Genomic DNA, 21,137 nt, shown 5'->3' with positions numbered 1-21,137 from the left:
TGCATAAGTTCCTGGAAGTTTTTTTACGAGATAAATTTTTTCCCCCCTCCGCTTCAGTCTCAATGTGACTACGGTCTCGAGAAGACATCTCACACAGGGGAGTTCAGTTTATTGTGAAATTTAGTGTAATTTTATTTAAGTATTTAACTAGAGGGGCACTTAGTAGAGTGCAGACCTCCACCGCGGCAGCTTATTGCTCAACTTTTTCCTTGACCTTTGTCCTTAATATGTATTAATTGGCTTGGATTTTCATGCACTCAAGTGTGAACCATGTTTAAAGTCTCTGGGATATCGATGTCCAAGCTTATGGCTGATTATGTGAATTGGATACTTTGCTTGACCTTGACCTTCCAAAATTTAGTAATTTTCCCATACTAACAATCCTTCCGTTATTTATGTGGAATATCTTTCAGCGTAGCGGTAAGGTAGCCATTAGACTTTAATTGAGAGGTGGCAACTCTGCCTAACCGCGTCTGCGGGTAGGCTTGGGGTTACCCAGCTGCCTCTATATATACTCTCACAGCAGTAAGACGTCACTTTTTCTTTTGGCTCAGTTGAGATCGGACGTGTCTGCTCTCTTCCTGACTGTCATTGGACTTTTTCAATTTTGCTTTTTCTTATCAGATGTGCGTATCTTCTCTTGCAATCGCCTTCATCATGCGAGCCTGTCCAGGGTGCGAGGGTGCCGCGTACAGGACCTTCATGTCGTCGTTGGAGACCGACCCTCACTCTGTATCCTACATGCCGAGGGCATCGATGCGAGCAGGGTTCACCTTGCGCATATTGTAGGGAGTGATCTGCCTCCCAATGGGAGATGTTTGGTCGGTGTAGGAAGAAGATAAAGTGCGACCGTTCTCCCTCAGGGGCCGAGCAAAGTACGTTCTTCTTTTCGCACCCCCAAATCTATCAAAAGCTCCTTCTCGCTCGCGCTCTTCCTAGGGACGATCAAGCAGGAGCACAGATCGATTAACTCCTTGGCAACCCTGGGGTACTGGGGAGGTTGTTGCTTTCCCTAGAGTGGCAACTTCTCCTCCACCCGCTGGCGAGCCATTCTCTCTTTCAGATCTTCTGCAGGTGTGATCCTCCTTAGGGATATCGGTACCCCCTTCGTAGGAGGAGCTGCTGCGCCTTCTTCAGCGTGGTGCCAGGAAGGACCCTTCTCCGGAGTTGTCAACATTTCGCACTCTGGAACTGTGCGAGATCCATCTTTCGTCTTTTCCTGGCCCTTCCATGCATGGACGAGGTTATCGCTCGCATTCGCCTCTCCAATGGCCCCTGACTGACAATGAACCCCCTCTCTATCCTGGGACCTCGTTGTCCCCTAACCTTCAACTCTTTGGTTCTCCCCACAGCAACCCGCCCATAGGAACCTGCAGGTTGCAGGTGTAATCTTTCGGGGACCACCGCTCCTACCACCAGCAGCGCTAAAGGACGAGCATTGCCATCGCCTCGCCTTTCTAGACTCTCTTCCCCTGATCAATGATAGTGACGATCGGAAGATCTCTTCAATCGTAAGTCATCACAATCCGAGCGCTCTTCTTCTAAAAGGTGCTCACGAGACCGCAAGTTTCAACGGTCTCCTTGGAGGCATTTCTCTCCATGAGGATCAGCCTCGTGATAGCGCTTTACACGATCACGAGTAAAGTCTAGACTTAGGTCCAGATGCTCGCGTTCTAGATCATGAGAATGGCGCTCGTGAAGACGAAGTGCCTGTTCACATGGGAAGTGTTCACGAGAACGACTTTCTCGCTCGCGAGCTAGGCATTCACGATGTTTATACCGTTCTCAGACGAGAGCTAGATTCTTTCCCTTTCACGAACTTCTTGTTCACGATCACGAACCGCAGGTTCATGATCAAGGTCTAGACGTTCCTTGTCTAGAGGTAGAGGTAGGCTTACGCATAGTCCATCAGCACGTAGCTCCTCAACCAGACCTTCCAAACGACCTCGGACTGAACCTGAAGATGAGAATGGTCGTTCCTCTAACAGGCATCCAGCTAAACCCCCAGTGTCTTTCACCACCTGGGAATTCTAGCAAAGCGTTCACCTATGTGACACTTGGAAACGCGTCCCGCTGTGATAAGTTCTCCAACTAGAGTAGTCCCTACTCAGAGGCCTCCTTTGGCGACTTCGTCGGACTTAGGTGCCTCTCTGGGGCAGCAGGAAGGTACTAGACCTTCCTCTTCCTGTGTGGCTCCTAGTGCTTCTATTGCGAGCACTTATGCTCGTGAATCTCATGATTTCACGAGCAAATCGGCGATTTCCGCGAGCAATTCACGAGCAGGTGTGTCGGAACCGTGAACAAGTGCAGCACCAACACCTTAGCCTCGACCCTCTGCATCTTCTACCTCCAGTGGAAGACCGACACCCTTTCCAGAAGGGTTCAAGGAACCCCCTAATAGGTTCGCTAACGTGCCTATTAGTCCGGACCTTGCTTCAGGTGCCTTCCTTCGCACCCGAAGGAACATGTTCCTCTGTCTCAGAGGTTATCACCTCTGTCAACTGGAGCTCCTTCTAGAGTTCCACACAAAGGAGACACTCCTAGGGAATTCCAGTGTTTACCTAGAGGTTCAGAGCTTCCTCCTTGGGTGAATACGTTCATCTCCACCATCCTGAAGACTGAATGTGGCTCCTACACCGTCATAACTTCTGACTGTCTCAGTCAAGGCAACCCCTAGGATCCCACTGGAACCCTCGTCGAGTTCGTGTAGGGAGTCAGGACCCTAGAAGGAAGTCGACGGCAGACAGAGTGCGTAGATCACCTCCACCCCGATCGCGTGCTGAAGGTCCTATTCCTTCTGATCCTTATACGGCCAACTTACCCTTTACGCAAGTAAAGGTAGAGGAGGTCATCACTGAGAAGCAGAAGAGAAGGATGAGAGGTGTAACACTGCCTCACGCCTACATCATCCGTCCTAGTACTAGTAGGGACATAGGTTCGCCCAGGGAGATCAGGATCCATCCCTTCAACCCTCCAGAAATTGAGGTAGTGCCTCCGGACCAATGTATGGTTTCTCTATCTCCTCCAGAGTAGGAGCCTTTAGCTCCTACTGCTAAGGCTTCGTCAAGTGCCTCAAAAACCTTGCAGGTTCCCCCTCCTAAGACCGCGGAGGAATATCCTGTGCGTAGGGGATTGAAGCACAGTAAGACGAAAGCTAAGAACGCTGCGGCACAGGAAGCTAGAATGGCCGAGGCACAAAGACGGTCCTCTTTGGCGGGTCCTCCCAGTGATTTTGTTGATGACCCTGACCTACCCCAGGCCTTGATGTGAGCCTGGAGCTGGACGACCCCTTAAATTCTTAGGACGAGAATCTTCCAAAGGGGGCCGCCAGTCTGAACTATCACACCGAACAGAAGAGTCAGAACATACCTTTTGACAGGTCGTTGACTGTATGAGGGCCATCAACAGTCTGTTCACTCTTGGTTCCACCATCCAGGAAGGGAAGAATATGGTTCTTGACGAGATATTAGAAACCCAGAAGCCTTCAAGTTCTAGTGCAGCTCTGCCCTGGTCCAAGGATTTGACAGCTGCTAAAAGGAAAGCTGTCGCCCAGATAGCTGGAACTTCTAGTTCCTTGAGGACAGGGTCCTCCTCTCGGTCCCTTCCACTTCCGTTTTTTCTACAAAGGAAGTATTATGAGATCGAAGGGGAACCGCATTCCACCATGACCCTCGACCCTTCGGTAGAGTCCTTAACGAAGGGTGTACCGACTCAGACCCTCTCCTCTCTGAAGGCCTCCCTCTCGGTAGTTGAGCTCCTAAACATAGGGAGAGGCGCAAAGTACGCCATGCATGCTGCTTTGTGGCTCAATTTATGGCTAGGATCCTTGGGCTTCATGGTCCGCTCCCATGATCTTTCAAAGGAGTCTGCCAGGAAGACTATGGAGTCTTTCTTGTTGTCAGGTACCTGGACTCTTGAGTTTCTATCGTACCACGTTGTCAACCTGTGGGCGAACGCCATTTTCAAGAGAAGGGATACCGTCATAGGTAGGTTCCACAAACAGGTGCTGAAAATGGAGGTCTCTCGGTTGAGGAATTCTACCCTCGAGGGTTCATCTCTCTTTGTTCCGGAAGAGATAGATAGGGATGCTGAGACATTGAGGAAATCGTCTAACGATTCTCTCCTCCTTAGGGCCATGACATCGCTGACCTATGGAAGACATTCCCAGTCTGCTCGTTCTCAGCAAGCACCTTCCTCTTCTCACCCTTCAGCTTCTAGGTCCTCAGGACCTGCAAAGGCGTCTAAGCTGCCCTTTCCATCAAAAGGCCAGAAAGCGACCAAGTAATTCAGAGGAAAGAAAGGAGGAAAGGGAACTGGCCGAAGTGGCCACTCCCACTTGGAATGGCATTCCTCATCACCTACCACCTGTGGGAGGATGCCTACAGATGACCTTCACTGCCCACTATCTTCAGGAACATACCCACAATTTCCCTGGATACCTTTTCACTGGGACTGGTGGTAGCCGCTCAACAAGTAATGTAGCGAGCCCAGCTCCCTCACAAGTAACATCACGTTTGAGTAGTAGTTATGACATAAATTTAGAATGGAAGGTAAGAAAGTCTGGAAATTTTTCCTTCTTCTTCCCCTCTCCTGGGATGCAGAAGTTTTGCCGTTATGTTGCTGAAATGGATAATAGATGCAGGTAAGCTATTCACTGGAGGGTCTATTCTTTACAATTGATATTGTATTGAGGTAATTTCCTCCATCTTCTGAGCAAGGTTAATATTGAAACCATTGTATATACAGTATATTCATTAATCATATACAGTGATACCTCGGTACTCGACCATAATCCGTTCAGGATCAGTGTTCGACCACCGATATGTTCGAGTACCGAAACATTTTTTACCATAAGAAATAATGGTATTTATTTTTATACGTTCCTACGCATTCCAAAATGCCCAAAATATTAATAAAACGTGTACCTAAACAACAATAATTATTTAAATGTGTACGAAATTGGTCGGAAAACCCTATTAAACAATTTTAAACCATTTACTGTACCTTTGAGCAGCGGTTCGATGGCATACAGGAATGGATGTGGAGAGGATGGAAGGGGGAGGTTACTGCTTGGAAGGAGAGTCCCTTTCCATGAAGTGGCTGGGTAGTTCTCCTTCAGGGGTTTTTTCTCTCCAGTAAAAGGTCGGGCAAATCTCCTTCAGGGGTTTTTTCTCTTCTGTCTCTCTTCTTTGGAGGGGAATCAGGCTGGGATGTAGTAGCTCTCTTTTCTTTTATGAAAAACATGTCAATTGTCAGCTGCTTCTTTCTCTTCTGCACTATTCTTCTAAAGTGAGATATAACATTATCATTAACATTATCAATGTATGTATTGGCTGGCATTTTCTTCCCAAATAACCCGGTCTCATCGCAATTGAAGACTTGCTGTGGGATAAAATTTTGTTCCTTAATGTATCGGTCGAATTCGCCAACGTATTTTTCAGCCGCCGCGTGATCCGAACTGGCTGTCTTCCCATGCTTAGTCACATGGTGAATACCAGTTCTGTTCCGAAATTTCTCGAACCAGCCCCTGCTTGCTTTAAAAGTAAATGACGAATCACTTTCACTAGTACTGGCACTTTTCTTCACCAATTCTTCATAAATATGAAGAGCTTTCTCACAAATGAAAGCTTCACTTATACTATCCCCGGCCAACTGCTTTTCTTTAATAAATATAAGGAGCAACTTTTCCATTTCCTCAGTTACTGGTGGCCTTTGCTTACTAATTGCTGTCACTCCCTGTGCAACATTAGCTTTCTTTATCACTTCCTTATTTTTCAAAAAGGTCAAAATGGTTGACTTCGCCATGCCATACTGTAAGGCTAGATCAGACACTCGTACTGTACACCATTCTTGTATTTCGCAATGATTTCCTTCTTCAACTCAATTGTTGTTCTCACTGTTTTCCTCTTATCCTTCCCTTTATCACTAACTTTCTTGGGGCCCATTATTATCAGCAAAACAAGACAATAAAACGCACTAAATCACAATAAATTCTCAACACGTGTTGTCGGACTGACGATCTCTCTTGAAATGATGCTACCCGACCAGGCGAGAGTAGCCGAGATGGCCGCTCATCTCACTCGGCCACGGCTTCGGCTGTGTTCGAGTTCCGATTTTTTGTTCGAACACCGCAGCAAAAATTACTCTAATTTTTTGGTCGAACTCCGATTTGTTCGAATTTAGAGTCGTTTGACTACCAAGGTATCACTGTAATGTCTATGCACTGGACAGATGTTATATGAAAATACTGTAGATTCTTCATTGACTTACCAATTGCCAATGGTCTACCCTAATTCCATCTACATTCCTATTCACAGATGTTAGGGGGTTGACAGGAATCTTGATTTTTGTTCCCTTTTGGACCAAAGCTCATTGACATTTACCCTGTCAGTTAACGAAGCGAAAGGTCAAAGTGAGGGTTGCTCTTCATGTCGCCTGGGCAGGACCTGGTGGCCAACTGTTTATTATTATTATTGTTATTATTACTAGCTAAGCTACAACCCTAGTTGGAAAAGCAAGATGCTATAAGCCCAAGGTCTCCAAGAGGGAGATATAGCCCGGTGAGAGATGGAAACAAGGAAATAAATAAACTACACGAGAAGCAATGAGAAATTGAAATAAAATATTTTAAGAACAGAAACAACATTAAAAGATATTTCATATACATGTATAAATTATAAAACCTTCAAATAAAAAGGAGAAAAATAAGATAGAATAGGGTGCCCGAATGTACCCTCAAGAAAGAGAACTATTGTTAAAAGTTTAATGGCTGTTTCAGCTTTGCCAATGTTAGACTGCTATTCAAGGTCTCAGATTTGTATAGTTAGTAAAAATACAAATTGCTTTAAAGATTGTTATACTACATTACAGAATTTACTGTATATAGCCTTCTGTTTATATGTTTTAGTTACGTTAATATATCGGTTCAAATTAAAGTTTTTTTCTTCCAGAAAAAAGCAGTGCGTGTAACTGTAAGCAGTGCTGATTCTGACTACACGAATCCATTGTTGGTGGTCGTTCGACAGCAGCGTGGTGTCCTATCCTGGCAACTTCCTTTGGAACCCCCAGCCAGCAATGTTATTCTGTATGTAAATTTATCATTGACCTTTTTGGGTACAGCTTGCTCTGCTATTGCAATTTTGAATTCTTTTTATATCTGTTATTCATTCTTGCAGTTGCCTTTACTTTAAGTATAATTAATAATTAGTTAACGGAATCTTAGCTATACTATACTGTACTATATCGCATTTATCGTAGACTGTATTCAGTATTTGGTAGTGGAAGAAGAAACATTTTTAATGCATAAGCTGGGGAATAAAAAGATAGACTGAAAAGATTTTTGATAGAATGACTTAGACAAAGGAAATGCTAAGAATAATGAGGCAGAGTGAAAAAAATGAGAAAATTACCAAAGCATGCATACCTAAACAGTAGGTGTTGAGATGTGCAAGTGAACTGACAAAGAAACTGAATACAAGCCCGAGGAATTATTCAGTAAAATAAAAGGGAATGAAATCGATAATGTCATCAGGGGTTCGCGATAGATAACATTAAGCATGACAAAGGTAATATTATTAGAACTGGACATTGGATATCACAAAGACGTACGGGTAATTGGTAATATTATTATTACTGGATATTACAGAAAGTACAGTATACCGTAATAGGGATTATACACTAGCAATGGATGACACTGATAAATAAAACATTTATCTGTCGAATATAAATGTTTGAAAGAAGTTACAGTAGTGTTGTTCCACTATCTTGTCGTGTGAATTTTGTGATGTTGATGCTGTGACATAAGCAGTCTTATTTTTATTATACTGTATTATTTTTATTTTTATTATACTGTATTATGAACTAGAATTTGACTGTGGTTAATCACATTACTCACAGACATAGGACTGTTTTATTTTTAAAGTTGGATATGGTATAATTTTTGGAGGTGAACAACTTTTACAGTGATCAATTTAGTATGTTTTATAATTCAGAAAAAAATAAGTTAAAGTGGCTCTTGAGTTATCCAAGTAATTTTTGCAGATAATATCTTAATCTCAACTTAAGTGAAAAGAAAAAAGTAATAATACAACTTGAGAATCCCCTAGATGGTTCATTATAGTATATTGCATTATTAACCACAGATGCTTCAAATACTATATGGAAAGGGGTGTTGATATTGTATGAAATTATAAGTTTCATTCTTCAGTTTGGGTATGTATTGCCTACAATATTTTAGCTTTGTGGTTTGTTGGAGCTGTCTTTAATAAAATTCTATTAAGAAAATTATATCTACTGTTAAATGTACAATATTTGAGTTCAGTAAAATCTCTTAGACAAGATTATTTGACTTTGAACTTTCAGATAAAAGAACCTCTGTGCAACAAATAATAAATGATTTGACTTCTTTTAACCCTGGATAGGTATCGTTATTTGACCACCTTAATTAGGTATCGATGGGTCAACCTCGACCCGAGCTCCAAAATAATTCATAAAAAATTCATCTACAAAGCAATTCACGACCTTTTACTATTAAAAGAAACTTCAAAGAGTATTCTATTCTTCAAAAAAGTAAATGAAAGCTAAGTCTAAAATAAATATTTATTACAAATAAATTAAAAAAATAAGTATACAAAAAAATTCACCTAAAATCTAAGTATGTAAATAAACTAAAACTATTCTAAACACTTATTCTATGATAATTGAGCACCATTTTCTGAGATCCAGGGGGTGGGTGGGGAGGAACCAAACGGGAGCATTTCCTGAAATGGGAAAAAAAAAAAGTTTTTTTTGGCTAAAAAAATCTATCCTCTTTTCAACATTTTTGGGGTAGGTAAATGACATAGTTAGTGGCAGAAATTTTTACTGTATTATTATCGTTCAACAAAAATGTGTTGTTTTTTTTTTTTTTTTTTTTTTTTTTTTTTTTGTGCTAAGTTATATCATGAAATTTTTCAATATTAAACTTACCCGATAATCATGTAGCTGTCAACTCCGTTGCCCGACAGAATTCTATGGAGGGATACGCCAGCTATCACAATACTAGAAGGGGGTGTACTTACCAGCGCCACCTGTGGCCAGGTACTATAGTACTTCTTGTTGACACCTCCTCAATTTTTCCTCTGTCGTGCTTCCGGCAAGACGTTCTGGGATACGCTTATGTTCTTGGAGTATTTTCACGACTTTGGTGAAGTATTTCTCTTTGATTTCGGCTGTCGCTTTACTGGAAACTTCTATATTAGCTTAGTTAGCTTTTGGAATTAATTTGATTAATTATGGTGACGAAGAGAGTATGAACTCTCTTTCACCTTTAAATGGCCGACCCTTCCCTTAGACGGAAGTGTTGGTGTCTAAGAGAGTATAGACTCTCTTTCTTAATTTTGCTTAACAAAAGTTATAGATTTATTTTATATCTCTCCGCCTCTTATAGGCCTCTTCGATTAACTTCCTTTTATTATAAACTTATTAAAATTAATTTTTATATTTGTTTATATTCGACCTTCCTAATAGTAGGCGGTCTTTTCTTGGTACCGAAGTTAATTAACATTGAGCCCGTCATTTCGGTTTTACCTGTTAACATATTATGCTATTTTAATGTCTTTGAAAGAATTTCTTTGATAGTCTAGTACTGTTTTCAAAGTTGAACTAACGTTTTGTTTTGTCTCTGCAGTTGTTGACGTTCAGAACGTTCAACTTGCGCTCTATCGTTACGATAGAGAAAGAATTTTCACGGTTTCACGTTGCAGTAAGAGTAACCGTGTCTAGCGTTTTGTTCATTCTTTCTTAACTTAATGGTTTTAATCCTAATAAAGGAACTTTTCATTTTGGGAAATATTTCAGTTTTTTCCTTTAACAATAATATGTTTTAACGATATATATGATTGGGCTCTTCTCTCAGGTTCTAAGTCAAGAGAGAGAGAGAGAGAGAGAGATAGAGACGGAGGGAGAAAGAGGAGGATAAACGTTTCATTCAAGCGAGTAACGTTGTTATCGTTTTGCTCTTCTCCCTAGTCTCTTTAGGGGAAGAAGGTAAACGTTTCTAGAGTGATCTAGTGTTTAGTCTCTTTCCAGCCACTGAATTATTTATCTTTCATTAGATTTTTCTGTTACATTGTAATTCTGTTTTCGCAATTACTAACTTTTGAGAAAGGATAGAATTGCGTGTTTCAGGTACAAACCACTTAAAGTTTCGAGTTCAGTGAAATAAGTGCAAACAGAAAATCAAAGTGATAAGTGATTAGCGCAAAGTGTGTCAGTGTTGTGCGTGAGGGTACTTCTGTGCGCGCCAGTCGTCCTCCCAGTCCGGGACCTCTTGCAAGCTCCCAAGCCCAGGGGAGAAGCAATGTCGAAGGACAAAAGGGTTCAGCAGGCCTTGATCGGCGCACAGAAGTATCCTCGGTGGTTGTGGGCGTGTCTTACCGAGACCGTCACTCCCACCCGCAGACGATTGAGCCCTTATTTTGCTCGTCTGCAGAAGAAATTTAGGGGAGAAAACGCTGGTCTCAGGTCTCTAGACCTCTTAAACGTAAAGTCCAGACCTATGCCAGACGTACGAAGTTAGAGTTCAACAACCCGGATGCAGTCATTGGGTTAGCTCTGACTCTCCTCAGTCATCAGTTGAATGCACTCCGCCTAAAGGAGTAAGGTTCTGCCGCAACAGATCTCTGCTGTTAAGGCTTTACCTCAGCAGACCTTAGTGTCTGCCGACCCCAAGTTGACTCTACTGCAGTCCATGCAGTCACAACTTTCGGTCTTGATGCGTGAGTGTCGGGCTGAGAAGGTTGCGCCTCCGCCTGCGCTCGCTCCGCCTGCGCTCGCTCCGCCTGACCGCAGTACCACCTGCCAGGCGTACGATGTTGAGCCACGTTATGAGTTTACTGATCCCAGTGGTGTGCAGCTCCCTCCGCCTTCCTTAAGGCAACCTCAGCAATGGGAACAGGAGGCTTATACCTCTCTTCCTCCGCTTCCACTTGCTGTTCCACCAGTGAGGCAACACTCGCTTGAGGTACAACCTCTCCCATCCATGAGTCAGTCTCCTCAGCTCTCGCTGCAGCGAGCTCAACCCTCCTCAAGGCAAGCACCTTAACACCTTAGCCTTGCGCCTCAGGAGCCTCAACTTGCGAGATTTTTACTGCGTTCTGCGCAGCCACTACCTTTTCGCTCTCAGCTCACACCGCAGGAACCTCAACTCGTTCCTCAGGAACTTGCTACTGCGCATCCGCCAACCACTCAGCAAGCGCAACCCTTGAGTTCAGCCACTCATGCCAGGAGTCAGCCTCCTCCACCCATGCGCCTACCTTCTGCTACTTCCTTTGATCAGCCTTTGCAGACTGAGCCTCAGGTGTTCCCTCAACAGAGTCTTGAAGAGGAAACCACAACTATTGTTGTTCCAGCTCGTTCTGACTCTGCTGTTCAGCATACCTTACCTCCATTTTCAAACCTTATGATAATGGAGGTTATTTGTATTACTTATAAAAATATATTTGTATTCCTTGCAATATATTTTTAACAATATCGCAAAATATGGCAAAATATGAATCATGAGTTATGAATGTAAGGTAAATATTATGTTGATATTAAAACCCCATGCAAGCATGCATAAAGCACTCTAGCACTGGTCATGGAATTTCTGAGAAATGTTAAACGCCATGCACACGCTCTGCTTACCTTACAGCATGCTCTACATACAGCATGCTCTGCTTACAGCATGCTCTGCATACTACATGCTCTGCATACAGCATGCTCTGCATTCAGCATGCTCTGCATACAACATGCTCTACATACAGCATGCTCTGCATACAGCATGCTCTGCATACAACATGCTCTGCATACAGCATGCTCTGCATTCAGCATGCTCTGCATACAACATGCTCTGCATACAGCATGCTCTGCATTCAGCATGCTCTGCATACAACATGCTCTACATACAGCATGCTCTGCATACAGCATACTCTGCATACAACATGCTCTGCATACCTTACCGCATGCTTCTCAGTCACACATCTTTGGTTGTTGCCAACTCACTAGACTGTCAAGCAGTTTCATAACGTTGCCTTCTAGTCTGCTGCTTTTGCACCAGTGAACCCTCACTGAGAGAACTTAGCTTTTCTAGGATATGGTCCCTGTAGATGAGAAAGTTCTTTTCTCCCTCCTTCTGATATTCCCTTGAGGACTCTGTCATTTGGAGGGAGCCTTTAGCTGCATAGCCTCCTATGGACTTTTATTTAAGCATAACATGCTTCCAGGGAAGGTAATGGTTCCACTTCAGTCGCTAATCCCGTCTGTTACCACACCTGCTCCCATAGACCTTGAGCTGTGTTGCAAGACATGCAGTCCAAGCTTAGTCCTTGTTAGAGGATTTTTTGTTTACGGAGTCAATGTGTCACGGGGAAGACGTTCAACAACCAACAGAAGTGACTTGTTGTGACGCAGTGCGGCAACCTCAGCAACCCGATAAGGAGTTGTCTGTACGACCCAGACAGTCTAGACAGATTCGGGTTGTCACTGTACTTCCTCGCTTGCCCATGATTGACAGTTCACAGACTGTGCAGCAGTACCATGATCTTGTGTCCGGCTCCGTCAGACGACTGGCTTTTAAGAGCTCCCACAAGTCGTCGCTGTCTGGAGATTTTCAAATGGACTATGGATCTGACCAAGGAACTGGGCCTCCTGGTCAATTTTGAGGAGTCTCAGCTCGTTCCATCCCAGACCATTGTCTCCTTGGGTATGGATCTTCAGAGTCGAGCTTTTCGGACTTTTCCGTCGGCCCCAAGGATCTTCCAAGCCCTAGAATGCATCCAGAGCATGCTGAGAAGGAACCGATGCTCAGTCAGGTAGTGGATGAGTCTAACAGGGACACTTTCATCGCTGGCCCTGTTCATCGTGTTAGGGAGACTCCACCTCCCCCCCCTTCAGTATCATCTAGCTGCTCACTGGATAAAGGACATGACGCTAGAGACGGTCTCAGTTCCTGTTTCCGAAGAGAGGAGGTCTTCTCTCGCGTGGTGTAAGAACAGCTTTCTTCTCAAGGAAGTCTACCTTTGGCTGTTCAGAAACACGACCGCCGTCTCCTCTCGGACGCATCAGACACGGGCTGGGGTGCGACTTTGGACGGACAAGAATGCTCGGGAACATGGAATCAGGAGCAAAGGACACTTCACATCAATTGCAAGGAGTTGTTGGCGGTTATTCTGGCCTTGATAAACTTCAAGTCCCTCCAACTTAACAAAGTGGTGGAGGTGGACTCTGACAACACCACAGCCCTGGCTTACATCTTCAAGCAGGGAGGGACTCTTTCGTGGAAGTTGTTCTAGATCGCAAGGGACCTACTCATCTGGTCTAAAGATCGAAAGCTACTGGTAACGAGGTTCATTCAGGGCGGTATGAATGTCATGGCAGATCACCTCAGACGGAAGGGTCAGGTCATCCCCACAGAGTGGACCCTTCTCAAGAATGTTTGCAGCAGACTTTGGGCCCTGTGGGGTCAGCCAACCATAGATCTGTTCACTACCTCGATAACCTAGAGACTCCTGTTGTATTGTTCTCCAATTCCAGACCCAGCAGCAGTTCACGTGGATGCTTTTCTGCTGGATTGGTTCCATCTCGACCTGTATGCATTCCCGCCGTTCAAGATTGTCAACAGGGTACTTCAGAAGTTCTCCTCTCACAAAGGGACACGGCTGACGTTGGTTGGCTCCGCTCTGGCCCGCGAGAGAATGGTTCTTAGAGGTACTGCAATGGCTGGTCGACATTCCCAGGACTCTTCCTCTAGGAGTGAACCTTCTAAGTCTACCTCACGTAAAGAAGGTACACCCAATCCTCCACGCTCTTCGTCTGACTGCCTTCAGACTTTCAAAAGACTCTCAAGAGCTAGGGGCTTTTCGAAGGAGGCAGCCAGAGCGATTGCCAAAGCAAGGAGAACATCCACTCTCAGAATCTATCAGTCTCAAGGGGAAGTCTTCCGTAGCTGGTACAAGACCAATGCAGTTTCCTCAACCAGTACCACTGTAACCCAGATTGCTGACTTCCTGTTATATCTAAGGAAAGTAAGATCCCTTTCAGCTCCTACGATCAAGGGTTACAGAAGTATGTTGGCAGCGGTTTTCCGCCACAGAGGCTTGGATCTTTCCACCAACAAAGATCTACAGGACCTCCCTAGGTCTTTTGAGACCTCAAAGGAACGTCGGTTGTCCACTCCAGGCTGGAATCTAGACGTGGTCCTAAGGTTCCTTATGTCATCAAGATTTGAACCTCTCCAATCAGCCTCTTTTTAGGACCTCACATTAAAAACTCTTTTCCTCGTGTGCTTGACAACAGCTAAAAGAGTAAGTGAGATCCACGCCTTCAGCAGGATCATTGTTTTCACATCTGAAACGGCTACATGTTCCTTGCAGCTCGGTTTTTGCTAAACGAGCTTCCTTCACGTCCTTGGCCTAAGTCGTTCGAGATCCCAAGCCTGTCCAACTTGGTGGGGAATGATCTGAAGAGAGTACTTTGCCCAGTTAGAGCTCTTAGGTACTATCTAAAAAGGTCTTAACCTTTACAAGGACAATCAGAAGCCTTATAGTGTGCTATCAAGAAACCTTCTTTTCCAAGTTCTAAGAACTCAGTTTCTTACTATTCAGGCTTCTGATTAGAGAAACACATTCTCATCTGAAGGAAGAAGACCTTGCTTTGCTGAAGGTAAGGACACATGAAGTGGGAGCTGTGGCTACTTCAGTGGCCTTCAAACAGAGCCATTCTCTGCAGAGTGTTATGGATGCAACCTATTGGAGAAGCAAGTCAGTGTTCGCATCATTCTATCTCAAAGATGTCCAGTCTCTTTACGAGTACTGCTACACCCTGGGACCATTCGTAGCAACGAATGCAGTAGTAGGCGAGGGCTCAGCCACTACATTCCCATAATCCCATAACCTTTTAACCTTTCTCTTGAATACTTTTTATGGGTTGTACGGTCGGCTAAGAAGCCTTCCACATCCTTGTTGATTTGGCGGGTGGTCAATTCTTTCTTGAGAAGCGCCGAGGTTAAAGGTTGTGATGAGGTCCTTTAGTATGGGTTGCAGCCCTATATACTTTAGCACCTTTGAGTTGATTCAGCCTCCCAAGAGGAACGCTGCGCTCAGTAAGGAAGACGATCTTATTGAAGGCAGAGTAACGGTTCAAGTCGACTTCCTTACCAGGTACTTATTATTTCATTGTTATTGTGGATAACTGATTATATGAAATACGGGATACTTAGCTATCCTTTAGTCTTGTACACTGGTTTTTCACCCACCCCCCTGGGTGTGAATCAGCTACATGATTATCGGGTAAGTTTAATATTGAAAAATGTTATTTTTATTAGTAAAATAAATTTTTGAATATACTTACCCGATAATCATGATTTAATCGACCCTCCCTTCCTCCCCATAGAGAACCAGTGGACCGAGGAAAAATTGAGGAGGTGTCAACAAGAAGTACTATAGTACCTGGCCACAGGTGGCGCTGGTAAGTACACCCCCTTCTAGTATTGTGATAGCTGGCGTATCCCTCCATAGAATTCTGTCGGGCAACGGAGTTGACAGCTACATGATTATCGGGTAAGTATATTCAAAAATTTATTTTACTAATAAAAATAACATTTTTCAAGACAAATCCTTATATCCATTGCTGAGCATGGTATTTATGCATGAAAATGTCAGAAATTTTATAAAAAAGAGGAATACATAGAGCTATGCCAGCTTGTGTCGGATATGCTCACAAAATGGCTGCCAACCACACCACCTTGGAGGGTCAAATCTGCTACCTGAAATGGAGAAAGATATGTCAATATCAGCGAGTCATTTACTTATATAATTGTTCGAGGATTTGCAGAAAAATATTATGGTAGCTAGAATGAAGTTTATAGATTATTTTTCAATTAAAAAGAATAAAATAATGATCATAATTAATTTATCATAAAGGTACAAACTTACAAAAACAGGAGAAATTATAAGCTATTTTATAAAAACATAAGGTGTAGAAGACATTCACAAACACTTTACAGCAATCCTTTTTTATACACGCCTAAACACTACTGCACATTTGATAATTATATAAAAATTTGATATTACACAACTTACCTTAATTAGGTATTGATGGGTCAAGCTCGACCCGAGGGTATCTCAGAAATAGCACAAGGAAAGAGCTGGGATGAAATGCTTCCCCACCTAACTGCTGCGCGCACTGAACTGAGGCCTCGCAGGTCGATATCACACAATCAATACGGATGAAAAATTATGGCAAAAATAGACTTTTTTTTTTTTTTAACCTCGGGTTGTTTACGACCACCACACCTATCCAGGGTAAATATGTAGGCTAACTCTAGTCTTAAGGAATTGAGGGGTATGAGTTGGATGACTAAGTTAGTCATGGTGGACTTTAAGAACTCGCCCTTGGAATGCATCTCAATCTTATGTAGAGGATTTACTGTATGATTTTTAAAGTAAAATTGGTACTGCAACTATCATGTTAACATGAATGAGAATAACTCGGAATGTGTTCTGTCCATGAAGTTTTGAATTTTTTTTTTTCTATTTTTTTTCTTTGTTTTTAGCTTGGCATTTTAAGGTTGATAGTTTTTTTTTTTTCTTTTTTTTACAGTACAGTATAGTATTTTACCATTGATGTTTTGTACATTATAAATCTTTTCAGGAGTACAGTATGTAACATCGTAAATTTTACTTATACTGATCTCTTAACTTTCAGAGAAGAGTATCGAACAGTATCAAGAACCTTGTGTCCTGTTAAAAATTACAAAATCATGTTAGAGGGCTCTTTGGACACAAAGCAGAGGTTATTTATTGACTTGTCAACTTCATCACCACAGAACATAACTTATAGCGTCACTGCTGTATTTGACGATCATTTTCACATTGAGTAAGTATTGCATTCATTAGATTTTTTATTGTAAATTATTTAGTGATTCTACTCTAGTCGCAAATTACTTTTACTAAAATCATAGAGCCTTGTATGGCAGGTGAGGAAATTATGAGTCATTGATTAACATAGAATTACAGTACAGTCATTTTACGAGAATGTTTCGGTAAGATCACAAAAGGGAATTCATCCTCAGAATATCTACTCTAGATCTCCTCCTCCTCTTCTACTTGTGGAAGTGCAGTATGTTGTTATTATTATTATTATTATTATTATTATTATTATTATTATTGTTATTATTATTATTATTACCGTATTATTATTATTATTATTATTATTATTATTATTGTTATTATTATTATTATAATTATTACTTGCTAAGCTACAACCCTAGTTGGGAAAGCAGGATACTATAAGCCCAGGGTCTCCAACAGGGAAAATAGTGTAGTGAGAAAAGGAAACAAGGAAAAATAAAATATTTTAAGAACAATAACAAAATTGAAATAAATATTTTCTATAGAAACTATAAAAGCTTTAACAAAACAAGAGGAAGAGAAATAAGATAGAATAAAGTGCCCGAGTGTACCCTCACATTATATCCCTGACTTATCCATTTGACACTATCCTGGCCATCAATCCCTTTTCATCAGGGTGGGGGTGGGTTTGTTTTGGTGGCTTATTTGAAGGAGGAAGGGTACAATGGTGGGGAAAGATTTTCTTCATTATTTTATTTAGTGGTTGTCAAGTTGGCACTTCTACATAAAAGCGTGTTCTATTCAGCATTAAGTATGGAATAAATACAATTTAGTTTAAACATATTGATTTTGTGGATGGCTATCACCCCACCATTATAGTCCATTTCTGTTAGCGAGTCATATTTGCACCGACTCGCAGCGGTGCCCTTTTAGCTCGGAAAAGTTTCCTGATCGCTGATTGGTTGGACAAGATAATTCTAACCAATCAGCGACCAGGAAACTTTTGAGAGCTAAAAGGGCACCGCCGCGAGTCGGTGCAAATATGACTCGCTAAAAGAAATGGACTATAGTTACCGTTTAGAGATGATAATTGCCACTGTCTTTTGCTCATGTTTTGATATTTGTGTAATTTAGTTTTATGTACAGTAGATAGTTTACCGAGTGATATTTTATAATAATGAGGCAGAGTTTATCTTCGGTTAGAAGGAGAGGCATATGTTAATCAATGACATAATTTAGTCTTTTTAATTATTACAATGCTGAATGTGTAAGATATCATACATATTTTTATAAAACAAATGACTCCATAGTGTAGAAGTTGACTATTGTGAAGTTAAACAAATGGTAACTTTTCTTATTGTACTGATTGCACAACCTCAAAAAGAGGAACTTGTAAATCAGTGGCTTCATAATTTTGCTGATTGTATCTGTTGTTGTACTGTTCTAAATATTGAAAATATGCATATTATTTGTTATATAAGTTATAAAGTGCAAAGTTAACAGAATTTTTTTATGAAGTTGGACTCTATAGTAATCGCATTAATTTTACAGATTGCACAAAAATCAAACTTTTGAAATAACTCCGGCAGAGCCTGTGTTTTATGAGTTTGTGTTTACTGATACTGTGGAAATGGTTTTGGTTAAAGCAAATGCTGAAGATGATTTCTGCGCAATGGTAGCCATTCAAAATATAACCGTAAGTGTTTTTTTTTTTTTTTTGGCCTTCTAGAATTGCTAACTCATATTTTCCTGACTCTCAGAATTGTTGATTGGTTTTTATAGATACTCTCTTATTTTGCCTTTATGTTCCTGACACTGGTTTGATAATTTTAATTTTAGATTTAAAGTTTTTCATGGTACTGTAGAATAAATTTTAATTGGTAAAGAAATTGTCCAAAAAAATATTGAATAAAAAAGTTTTAACTCACTTTGGTCGTACAATATTTGTTAGTATCTACTTGTCATGTTGGCTGTATATTGACACAAAATCAAAATCTTTAGATATTTCATAGTTTATACCATTTTGACTTTGGAAAATGGTAAAATATGACTATATGCTTGGGGGTTCTCTATCTAACCCTTAAATGGAAGCCTGAAAAATTTAGACAGCTTTTTTTTTTATATATGCAATTGATAATGGAAATACTCTGAACTGATTTTTTATGAATTTTATACTTGGCTTTATCTGCAAAGTTATATATTTTTTTAAATTAGGATATTTTTAGAAATATTCAATATTCTGAAATATTGTATGCAGTCATGTAGGTTACCTGGTACGTTTTTGTAATCAGAAATTGATAGAAATTTTATGCGTATTCATGCCGTTAACTAACACAATACAGTACAGTATTCTGATTATTTTACAATTTAAAATTTTTCATAATCCAAAGGTCAGTATAAATATTTACTTTTTTTCCCTTTTGAGTATATATTTGATATCTTTATATATTTTTAACAACTTATTATTTTTTATGATAATGATGTAAGATTCTAAACTTACTTTTAACCCTTTTACCCCCAGGCTATTTGGAACTTTCCAACCCTTAACCCCCAGGCATTTTTTTTTTCAAGCACATTTTGCAATATATATGTTTTAAATTGCTCTAACAGCCTTAATTTTCATCATATAGAGGTCAGGTTGGTCTCACTCTTTTGGAAAGTGCCTGAAGTTTCTCATAAAGTTATCAAAAATATGCGAAAAAAATGTAAATATCTGTTTTTTGCAAGGACGTACCAGTACGTCCATGGGGGTAAAGGGATGAGTTTTGTGAAACGTACCATTATGTCCATTGGGGGTAAAAGGGTTGAGATGTTGGCATTGGCAAACACATGAGCTGATCTCTAATTGATATTAATCTGTTGCAGTGCCCTGTGTTTGACAGCGAAGAGAATGTCCAGTATGGAAATTTCTATCAGACCATGACCTATCAAGCTGGGATCACTGTCAGGGTTAGTTTACCTGTAGAGTATTTTATTATATTACTTTTATTTATATTAATGACATTTCATGTGCCGACACTCAAAGAGTGAGCGAGCTAGGTTTATTCCTGGCATTCCATGCAACTTTTTTCTCTGGTATATTTAGCAGTATTTATACCTTTGAAATGGTGCTTTAAGGAGCATTTCACTGGGCGACACAGGTTCCTCGCCCAGAAATAGATTTTTCCTTCGTCAAAATCCCTTTTATGTCATCTGTTTAAACTACTCATTGATAGAAAATGCATTAGAGATACCTAGATTTAAATTTAAGTATTTCATTGTTCTATGGCCTCCATGGTATAGTAGTCCCAGTACTCTTGTAAGCCTTGAAAATGAATTATGTATTATCTCTTTCACCCCTCCTGTAAGATACTCAAAATACAGTATACCTATCATGAAATTACATATAAGTAATAGAAGCACTACAGCCAGGTCATAACAGGAGGTGAGGGAGAACTCGTTGAACGTACAAAACGGAAAACGGACAATCCACTCTCATACCCGAGGTTAAGTAAGAAAACGAGAGAAAGAGGTAACTCGTGACTGAGTACAGAAAACGGGAACTCCAATCTCTCGCTCTCGTGGTTACACTATCAGAACCTAACAAGCACACAACAATATTATAAAAGTATAACAATTAAAATTGTAACGTCAAATACAAGACTACGAACGAAGAATAACGTCTGCTAAAACCAAATTTAAAAGGATATAGTCCACTGACAAACGGCTCGCGGGGCGGGTACTAAACTATAATAAAGCCAGAACGCTATTCTTGTTCGCAGACTGGACTTGCTAGCAAAAAGTACCATGGGAAAATAAAAACAATAATGATAATAATGGTTCAAAAAGGCATAAGGCCAGGGACTTAACCAAGAACCTAACTGACAGAGTACCAAACAGGCAAGACTAACATGAATTCCCAGCGAGACAAGGCAAAACAACAATGGCCGCCGACGCCGCGGAAGGCCCAGCCGGTAGAGATAAAACAGACTATACTGGGAAGAGGACAAATGCCCGGTACTACAAAAAGCTGTCAAAACAAACTATGGTTCTTAACATTGGAATGGGTGAAGATGGAGCTTCGGTCATGACGAAATAAATCCACCTAAGTGAAAACACCGAGAGCACAAAATTATACACACAAGCTAGCAAGTCCAAAGTAGAAGGATGTTGTTCAGATGGCGCTCGCGTCGGGGCGTGGGTGGCGTGGCGTGGCTCTGGTAGCATAGCTGGTGCCTCTGTATCGGCCCATCCCTTTGACGAAGGAATTAGCTAAATGGAAGACAGCCT

The 21,137-nt window shown here is 41.3% G+C and overlaps 1 protein-coding gene across 1 annotated transcript in view; it reads left to right on the top strand.

Moving 5' to 3' along the window:
• Positions 1 to 21,137, top strand: part of LOC137631205 (SID1 transmembrane family member 1-like) — a 60,000-nt gene that overhangs the window by 1,753 nt on the left and 37,110 nt on the right. The window contains exons 2-5 of the mRNA XM_068362952.1: positions 6,951 to 7,084; positions 16,723 to 16,893; positions 18,420 to 18,564; positions 19,734 to 19,817. Of these exons, the coding sequence (XP_068219053.1) occupies positions 6,951 to 7,084; positions 16,723 to 16,893; positions 18,420 to 18,564; positions 19,734 to 19,817 (534 nt within the window). The remainder of the gene's footprint in view (positions 1 to 6,950; positions 7,085 to 16,722; positions 16,894 to 18,419; positions 18,565 to 19,733; positions 19,818 to 21,137) is intronic.

This window comes from Palaemon carinicauda, chromosome 39 (genome assembly GCF_036898095.1).
Source record: "Palaemon carinicauda isolate YSFRI2023 chromosome 39, ASM3689809v2, whole genome shotgun sequence".
Taxonomy (NCBI): Eukaryota; Metazoa; Arthropoda; class Malacostraca; order Decapoda; family Palaemonidae; genus Palaemon; species Palaemon carinicauda.
This window is presented reverse-complemented; position numbering and strand designations above follow the sequence as displayed.